The 9473-nt window shown below is 39.8% G+C and overlaps 1 protein-coding gene and 1 pseudogene across 2 annotated transcripts; one reads left to right on the top strand and one right to left on the bottom strand.

Moving 5' to 3' along the window:
• Positions 1-700: 700 nt before the first annotated feature.
• On the top strand, positions 701-3191 carry LOC111320480 (myosin light chain kinase A). Its single transcript, XM_022923139.2, has one exon. The coding sequence runs from the start codon at positions 1403-1405 to the stop codon at positions 2414-2416; it is 1014 nt and encodes a 337-aa protein (XP_022778874.2). The 5' UTR covers positions 701-1402; the 3' UTR covers positions 2417-3191.
• A 780-nt stretch (positions 3192-3971) lies between these two features.
• Positions 3972-8131, bottom strand: LOC148734896 (uncharacterized; annotated as a pseudogene). Its single transcript, XR_015998587.1, has 5 exons — positions 7972-8131; positions 7260-7865; positions 5328-6946; positions 4299-5260; positions 3972-4169 (listed from the first exon to the last, which is right to left on the bottom strand). The product of XR_015998587.1 is annotated as an uncharacterized LOC148734896 (transcript).
• Between the last annotated feature and the right edge of the window lie 1342 nt (positions 8132-9473).

Genomic DNA, 9473 nt, shown 5'->3' on the forward strand with positions numbered 1-9473 from the left:
TCAGTTCCACCAGTTCCATCCGGTTTGCAGACACTCTGACACTGATGAAATCACTCATCAAAAGCAAGCACTCTTCCATCCAAATCGCAGAAGGTAAATTTCCAAAGCCTGGGCAGAGTTCTGTTTACGAACATTTATTTCAAACCACCTTTGAAACCCACGACGCCCTAGAGGACGTGATGGCTCTTCGAAGAATCTTGCTTTCGCCTAGGTTGGCTTTGTCTGATGAAATGCTGGTGAGCAGAAGTTCTGTAATCTCTGTTAAGGACGCCGCCGAAGACCTGAAATATCTTGACAACCGTCATCAGAGACTCCTGTCTTTTCGAGGAAAGCTGTACAACGCAGGTCATGCGGATAGCCCAATAAAGCAAAGCATTGCCGAAAAATTGCTTGCAGTGGCCTAAGATATGAGGATTTAAATAATTTGTACCAAAGACCGCCATTGTTCAGTCGCTCATCGCTTCCAAGGGTCACAAACACGACGAGAATAGTCTCCGCAATTTTGAAACACTTCGAAGAGATTTCCAAGGATTCTGCGGCATAGTGAATTAAGATATGTTCTCAACTGACTTTCAGGTCAAAAGCAGTTTGTACAAAAACGTCAAAGATTATGACCGCCCGTGTTTACACATTCGTCCTCGACAAAACCGCGTGGTTCGAAATTTCGAGCATGCTCAAATAGCGATCGTGGCGAGTTCCTATTCTGATGAGGTGATTGTCGTTGAGGTGAGAAAATAGAAAGTTCCCCCTCAGATTTCTCGTATTTCCTTCGGTGAAATTCCTTGAAATTTGGCAGAGATGTTATACCCTTTTAGCTTTCCTTGCTGTGAATTTATCAGAAAAATTTGTAGGACAAGTTTTTCGCTCAGCCAAAAAACAACAAAAATGTTAAAAGCGAAAAAACTACCCTGACAACCCGTATTTTTTTCGATTTTAAAAGTTTCGTCTTGTCAGACTCTACCCGTTCGGAGAATAATAGAAAATTTTACCGAAGGAAATTGAAGAAAATTGAAATCAAAGTCAAACAGATGTCAAAAAATGGCGATATTTGAGTAGTTTTAATTTGGGACTAAAAGCCTTGACTTCAGAGGTGACTGTTGTACAGCAAATTTAGGCCCTTGTTTTTTATGTTTCAGTAGCTTTGATTTGAAAAATAGCAAAAGCAACGAGAATATGAACTTTCGATTGATGTCACTGGCGCGCGCTTCGTCATCTTGCATAACCCTATTGAGCCTCCCCTAATACACGATTAAAGGCATACCCTATAAGTGCAATCAGAGAATATCATTACAGGGTTTTACATAATGAACCACCCTATAGCCGCTGATATGTACAGTCTAGTCACGTGCGTTTAGTCACACTGCCACGCGCTTACGTCTCACAACTTTCAAAAGAAGGAATCATGGCAATGATGCAGCAGCCAATTGTTCCTCGTAGTACAACGACACTTCAGTTTGAAAACGAAAGGGTAACAATCCAACATGAACTGGGCAGGGGAGCGTTTGGTGTTGTCTACAGAGTACAAGACGTGGCAACATTCAATTTATACGCGTTGAAAGCAATCCCTTGTGTCAATGCTTTGGCTCTTCAGGAAGCGGTCCGCGAGGCCGAGATGTTGCGAGAAATCTCGCACCCAAACATTATCTCCTTACGGGGAACAAAGCAAGTCCTTGATGCTCAGGGCCAGCTATACATGTTCCTTTTGACTGACTACTGTCCGGGAGGAAACCTCAACCAACGCCTCCCTCGATCGAGCAATGACCAAGTGAATTTGACGTGGATGAAACAAATGGCCTCAGCTGTAGCCTACCTTCATTCGCAAAACGTAGTTCACCGCGATTTGAAGCCAGATAATGTGCTCTTGACTTCGACAGAGGATGTCAAATTGGGGGATTTTGGTTTGGCTCGCGGATACATCGCACTCACACAAATCCAAGTTAATGGTCAAAATACCGAAGTGCGATACTACATGCGCTCAGAGGTTGGCACAAAATATTACATGGCGCCGGAAGTATTCAGAAGTGACGGTTACAGTGAAAAGGCAGACGTCTTTTCCCTTGGAGTGCTCCTTTACGCAATCCTCGAGCGCGATTTTATCAGAATTGATGGGAAAGCATACTACGGTGCCTTTGTCAATACTTACATGGGAAAAATTGGCCTTGGATTTGCTTTGGCAATCCAAATCCCTTTCACAGACATAACGTTTCTTGGTTATCTTTCCACTTACGGCTCTCTCCAAATGTTAATTCGACAGGCCTTAAACTACGACCCGCATAATCGACCGAGTGCTGAACAGGTTTATGAAAACCTCGCGGCCATTGAGGAAAGTTTTAACGAGGAGTGTAAAAATGAGGAGTGTAACAATGAGGAGTGTAACAATGAGGAGTGTAACAATGAGGAGTGTAACATTTTATAAAGCAGACCAGATGTTTAAGTAAATTCAAGTGACTCTAAACTTAACATACGAGAGAGCTCACTGGAGACTCTTTCGAAACGAAATGAAACTTGAAATAACAAGAATTTTCAACAATCACTGTGCAAGCATGTTGAGACTTTTATTTGATATTTCATGTTTAATTCAACAGGTTGAACTGAGCAGTTGAGGTGGTAGCCAATAAAGAGCCATAAAAGGTATAAAAATGTATTTTCTCGTGCAAAAGAAGCTGTTAGAGCGGCGGCTAAATCTCTCGTCGTTTGAAATGGTACTAGGGTGTATCTTCAGCTCTAAAGTATCTTCTCTGTTCGCTAGAATGACTAGCAATGGCTTACATAATATATGAACTGTTTGTGTACATCACCTACTGCTTATCTAAGAAATGATGTAATGCAGAATTCCTTGTTCAGACTATAATCATCAAATGTAGATTTTCAATTCTTGAATGCTACATATGTATATATATGCAGCATGAATACCGAATGCGTCTCAATATGTTTACCTTCATTTCCATTTGCCTTAAATGGTAATCACTTCTCTGGTATTAATTCAATTCTTGGAAAACGCTATATTCCGCGTTACTTTAAAAAACTCATTACTTTAAACTCATTTGCTAGATATAAATATAAAAAAAAGATACAGCTCGCGTGAATTAAGGAATGGCTCAAAAACGAGATCGTGACCCCCAGCGAGGCCTCATAGTTAAGTATTTGTAATTGCTAACTTTATTAATAAAGAGCTCTCAAGTTTCAGCGTCGTACGTGTAAACAATCATGGCATTGCTTTTCGAAGGTATACTAAATCAAGGAATGTTTCGGTATGAAGAAAGTTTCCCGACGCAAACAGATTATTTGTCGTTACTTAGTATATTGGAGGATTTTCATCTCGAAAAAGTTTGAAGGGATCTTCACCAGACAGAGGTACGTAACAAATAATTCCTGCCTTTGTACATACATGCATGTAAAATCGTGATATAATTCGGAAACTGCACTAGCTTATTAACACTGCTTTTAAACAACTGTAAAAGTAACTATTTCCCTCCCGCCCCAAAAGGCTTAGCTGAACAGTTTTGACGATCAATCGACTGAGTAGTATTCGCATGGGAGTAATATGCTGCACAAGTTTATGTTGTGTTATTAACTAACATAATTTTACGAATTCCAATACATACTACGCATGTTTATATATAGTCCTCTACAGTCTTTGAACGTGCGTTGACAACGAATCTTTGAATCGAATGTTCTTTTGTAGATGTGGAAAAGGTGGGATATTTTCTTCGCAAATATTTTTGCGAAATCTTCTTATACTGAGTAACTGAAAATATAATATCATTTTCAACTGAATGATCAAAATGTGCACACATTTTCTTTGGCGAAGAAAACGCCAGCTAGTAACATAAAAAATATAGTGGCAATAACTACACAATTAAATGTTTCTTTCTTGCGTCCAAAACAATGAAATCTTTTTGAACTAGAAAGTAGAATTCTTTGAACAATAATTCACTCGATCAAAATTTTTTTAGTTAATGTTCAACTTATCATGGATGAATATACACTGTTATTTTCCAGTATTTGAGCAGTTCCTTGCTCAATTTCTTTATCTTGTATGCAGCTTTTATTTTTTCCTCTTGTTCGTAGTTTTCATATGTTGGTGCAAACCCATGCTGTGGGAGAAATTCCTTTTCCCATTGCTCTATTTCTTGTGATACACTCTTGTGAGCAGCAAGCACTTGTGTCTGAACACAGGCCAAAGTATCTTAAAGTTTGTACTTGTCATGGCAATGCTTGTCGTTTCTGTTTCGTTTTTCACGCAGCGCTTTTCTTGCTTTGTCAAGTGTTTTTACTAGAGGTGTTCTGCCTAATACCTTGGCAACAGACTTGGCAATTTTTGTTTGGAGGATGTTACCATCTTGCTGATTTTTCTCCATTTCTGTTAATTTAGAATCCTTTTCTGCTCGCTGATTGACATCATTATCTGCTGAGTTACTTTCACCTTGGAGAATTGCTGTAGGAGGAATACCAGCTGAGTTGATATGATAATCTGCAGTTGTTAGACTTCCCTCTTTCCCAGTGCCTTGATCATCATCAACAACATCACAGTCATCTTCACTCAGCTCAGCAGCATCACCATTTACAGAAGTGTAAGCCAAACTTGTGATCAGTACATCCGATTCTTCTTGTTCCTCTAAACTTTCTTGATCACCGGGCAAAGAAAGATCAATCTGGTTGTTTGCATCAGTTTGGTTTTCTTCAGCGGTATGATCTTCTGGCTCTGGCCATTCCTCATCTCTCAACACTCTGTGATACTCAGTATATGCTAGGTACCCATCAGTGTGGTAGACTTTCACTTTCCTTATAGGTAAGTGGAGGCTCCCATGGTTCAAGCACTCTTGCCACTTTGCCTTAAGATAGTTGCCTTCACTCTCAAAGGAAGAAAAACGAAAGTGGTGCAGAGGGGGGCCTTGCTCTTGAAATTTTGGCCATCCTTTTCCATCATGAAACACAATTTCCTTGCCATCTTCGTTAACGTGCCACCACACCCCTTTTCCACAAAGAAGAAAATCACTAATAGTTTCTAAATGAGCCTGATAAAGTTCATTGTCAAGAAGTTCACATGGAATTACTGTGTCAGGGAACTGTGGAAGGTTATTGGAAAACTTTGCAATCTTTGACTGCTGTTCAAGAAAGCTACTTCTGGTTGATTTAAACTTTCTTTCTGCTTGAGTGCGAACTATACAATTTGGAATTATATGTTCCGGATGACCATTGGAGGTTGTCTTGCTAATTGCATTTATGGTGCTGAATTCTCTTTCCTCCTCTTCGGTGTCTACAGAACTAAGTGAAATTAAACGTGGTGTGAAGGGGGCATGGCAGGTGATGCTATGATAATATACCATAGAGTTTTCTTCGTGTCAGGACCTCCGTGATTTTAATTACTGTACAAATGGCAACCACATGGGAGAATGTGACATTATGTAGACGTAAAATAAACTGGGCGGTGCGATTGTTTGAAGGAGTGTAGAGCAATTCACAGAGTTCTGCAAGACTATACAATAACCTTCTGATACTTAGGCGGCAGTTGCTTCCAAGGTGAAGGGCTAGAACAATACAGCAAAAACGGTAATCTGCTCCTCTCAACTTTTCTTTTGTGGAGAGCACTGCTTCTATTGCCTCCTCAAACAGTGGTTTTTCCTCATCAGTTAGGTGCTTGGGAAGTTCCTTCAAGATGTTATTTATGTGCTCCTTGAGATCATGGAGGGGCTCTACTGGCACAACTTCATATTGGGTTAAGTTAAGGTCTTTCATTGAAGCACTTTGATCGGGAAAACACAGTGCAGGGACTCGCTGAATGCCCTTAAGCTCCTCCCTCAACTGGCTCTGCAAGGCTGGTTCTAGCAAACCATCTGTTGGGAGGTTTCGGCCTTTGCACTCTCTGATCATGTCATCCTTACTCATTTGTTGGAAAGGTTGCACACCTCCATTCCTCCTTTCTTTGCCTGCTGGACCTGCCATGACTTTCTTCCTTCGCTCTTCTAAGGTGATTTGTGGGGCTCCTAGTGATGCTATGTGGTCAGAGTACTGTGTTGATGACATAGTGCAACCACAGCAGCCAAATTTTCCACCCAACTGCTCCCCACTCTCAACTTCTTGTGATGGATGGTCACCATGGAACATGCGACAGATTTCATTGATGAAAACATTGTGGGAAGAGGTGATCTTTGTAGTGAGCTGTTGGATGTTCTCCAGGCGGGTGTCACTGTATAATAGCTGATCTTTGATGGTGTCTCTTCAACTTGCCATAAGGTAAATTTGTGGCTTTTCCACCATTTCTTGGACATCCTTTCCCTCAAGCTGTTGAGATGTGTAATAAAATGCTGGATCATAAATTGCATTTACCGTCAAGAGGATATGGCCATGATTCATAACACTTGAGTGGTCTGACCAGATCATCAGGTGTCGAGTTTGCTCCCAGTGTTTTAGCGAGTTAACCAGTTCCTCCCTCGTTGTCTCACCACCAGGCTTCTCTTTTAACTCTCCAATTTCCTGCAAGTGAGTTTCCAGCTCTTCGTATGTCATAGCCTCATAATGAGCCTCTGAGTGGTCTCTCACCAAACCCATTTCCTCATGTTCTGCTAAAAGATTTTTCCTGATTTCTAGTAGAGGTATTTTTCTGCCACTAACTGTGAAACATTCTTTCTTGAGAGTACCATTGGAATCCAATGTTAGCTTTTGGTAGGTTTTTGGAGCTATAATCTCACCCAAGCGGTATTCCCCATTTGCAATTTTTTTTCTTAGAGTTTCTCTTATGGCTGCACTTGTGCGAGGCACTGGTGTTGTGATCTCCCCTCTTTGCTTTGTTGAGCTGCCTTCTTGGAAGTGGGTTATTTTTTCCGAAGGGCTTGAAGATTTCCAAATTCATGCCATTTTTGCTAAGAAATTCTTTCAACACCATGTTTCCTACTGTTGTCTTCTTGGATACTCCATATTTCTTAGCCAGTGCAGAGAAATTGATCTGTAAATAAGGGGAAATAATATTTCAATCACTACTTAAAAACAGAATTACAACAAACAAATGTTTGTGAACTAAATATTGAAGATGCAAATATGAAACCTTTTGTTTTCATTATAATTTTATTATTTATCCTTTCATTTGAAAAGTAAAGTGATGGGGAATGGAAGTAATTCTGGTCATTTGGCCAGAGAGGGGACAGTTAGTTTATTGATAGCATGCATACATGTATGCAGTGAAGTTATTTGCTATCATGATTTACACAAAATTTTCTTATTCCAACTGTTTGAAGTATCTTTATTTAGTTTATTCTCACCTTATCACCCTCTTTCATTGCATTTACTTCCTGTAGGAGACCATCTTTGTCAAAGTCAAGGGAACTGGGATCTGGAGAGTGACGCTTTACCTTTCGAAGGCCTGCCTCCTCGAGTGCTTTCCTCTTCGTAGTCGGACTTTTAGCCTCTTCATGGGACTCAAAATAAAGAGATTTTCTTTGTAACTCTCTCTGTTTAAATGACTGTCTCGTTCCAAGCATTGTGTCACAGTCAACTTTCGACCACTGTTCTTCAGCACTGTTTTTGAATCGCCTAGCAGTTTCTCTTCTTTCCTTTTGTTTTTGCACTTTAGTTTTTGCATGTGTTAGTTCAATTCCAGGTACCTTTGTTAAGGCATCAGCAAGGTTGATATTGTAGAGATTCTTGAATGGCTCATCAATGTTCAAATAGATGCTCTTTGCAGTATCCCGAATGGCCTTCTTTGAGGGTTTTACAGCCTTGGTTGTTTTTGTCAAATTCCCTGCTTCTTTTGTGGATGTAGCTACTGGGTCAGCCCCTTTTAGTCGATTAGTTTTCAGAGGGAATTGTGTCTGAAAAAGCAGATGATTCACGTGGCATTCCCGGCAGTTCGAGATAGAATGTAATCCCTATATAGAGACGAAAAATACCAGTTTTGCATATAAATAAATTTAATGTTTTCATTCAACAAAGTTCCTCCTTAATGGCACATAAGAAATGAGAAAAACAACTTACAAACTTTATGACCCTTCCACTGCAATCTTGTCCGCCATCTTGGAAAGGCTTTGTTGCTATAGCAGCAAGAACATTCTCTCGGTTATAGTTTTCCGAAGTCCAGGCCGCGGTTTCAAATATGGCGGACACATCGAGCTGCTAGTTAAGTATTAAAAACGTTGGATACATCACTTTACCATCGTTCAGACGACGGTTTTTCTATTCTAAAACCAGAAGGCTATTGTAAGAAACTAGCAATCAATCGGGGATTTTAGATTCCATCTCAAATGGCCTTATGAGACACCAATAGTTGAGTAAATTGCCGTTCATCGAAAAAAGAATGACAATTTCACACTAGCCAACGGCATTTTCCCGGATTCCCCGATAAAGCTCAAAAACACAAAACATAGAAGGCCATTCCTGGATGCTTTAACCGTGATCTGATGCCGAAAAAAGTGGTGTAAACTTGAAGCAAAGTGAACGGACACAAATTAAAGCACTGAATAACGGTTGCGTCACGTGACCCACAGAAACGTTTTCTTTCCCCGTGGATTAGTAAGCTTTTTATAAAAGAAAGATCAATGAATGCTCAAATGTTATATTTTTCCAATTTTTTCCTAATTTTTAGCCTTTTTTAATTCTGCCCCATTCCTTAATTCCCTTTAACTAGTTAAAATTAAAATTGATCGTATGGATGCAACTCAGTAACTTGTAAAGTAAGCAAATCATTGATAATGAAGAAACTACGTTAACAATCAATCATGTTTTTTCCTAGAAATAGACCTTTAACTTTGGCATAATTTAACTGATGAGCACTCGTCCCGCAATGCAGTCAAATCCTCTGAATAAATTTCTTTCGGTGTCATAGCTTACAGAGACATTGTTTCACAGCAAATGGACCATGCAATTGTGTCACCTAATTGTTAGGAACCTCATTACCACGTATTACAAAATGAAGACTATCGAACAAGAAGGAGGCATTTTTTTATCCCTACATCCAGCTACGACAACATCAGCCCAACTTAGCTTGGCTGACCGGGAAAGAGTGATCAGCAAAGAGTTAGACCTAAACTTGGCCACCGTAGTACAAGGTTACCCAAAGAGGAAGTAAGTGAAAACACGCTAACAAAGATCTGAGTTCATTTTAAGTTACAGTGGGATAAGACTGAACAAAGAGGAAACTCACTCTCTCTATAAACTTGCTTCAATTTTTTGGCTAAGATCTTAATTGAAAGAAAAAAAATTAGAGATACATTATTTGCAAAAAAAAAAAAAAAAAAGAGTGCAAATGAAGAAAACATCAGAGCGGTAGCGACAATAAAATGAAATACTCTGAACCTCACAGAGTTACCAAAATATACGCTGCAATTATCTAAAAATAAGAAATGACGGGCACTGACACTACCTAAATGGAAAGGGATAATTAAGCAAAAACTAAATAACATCGAGTCTCCCCGCAGCCGTGATGTTTCGGTCACGCAACGCTCCCTCACAGACTGTGAGAGAGCGTTGCGTGAGCAAGA

Source organism: Stylophora pistillata, chromosome 3, assembly GCF_964205215.1.
Source record: "Stylophora pistillata chromosome 3, jaStyPist1.2, whole genome shotgun sequence".
Taxonomy (NCBI): Eukaryota; Metazoa; Cnidaria; class Anthozoa; order Scleractinia; family Pocilloporidae; genus Stylophora; species Stylophora pistillata.

Coding starts and splice junctions, on each gene's coding strand:
- LOC111320480 (XM_022923139.2), top strand. CDS start 1,403: ATGGCAATGATGCAGCAGCCAATTGTTCCTCGTAGTACAACGACACTT.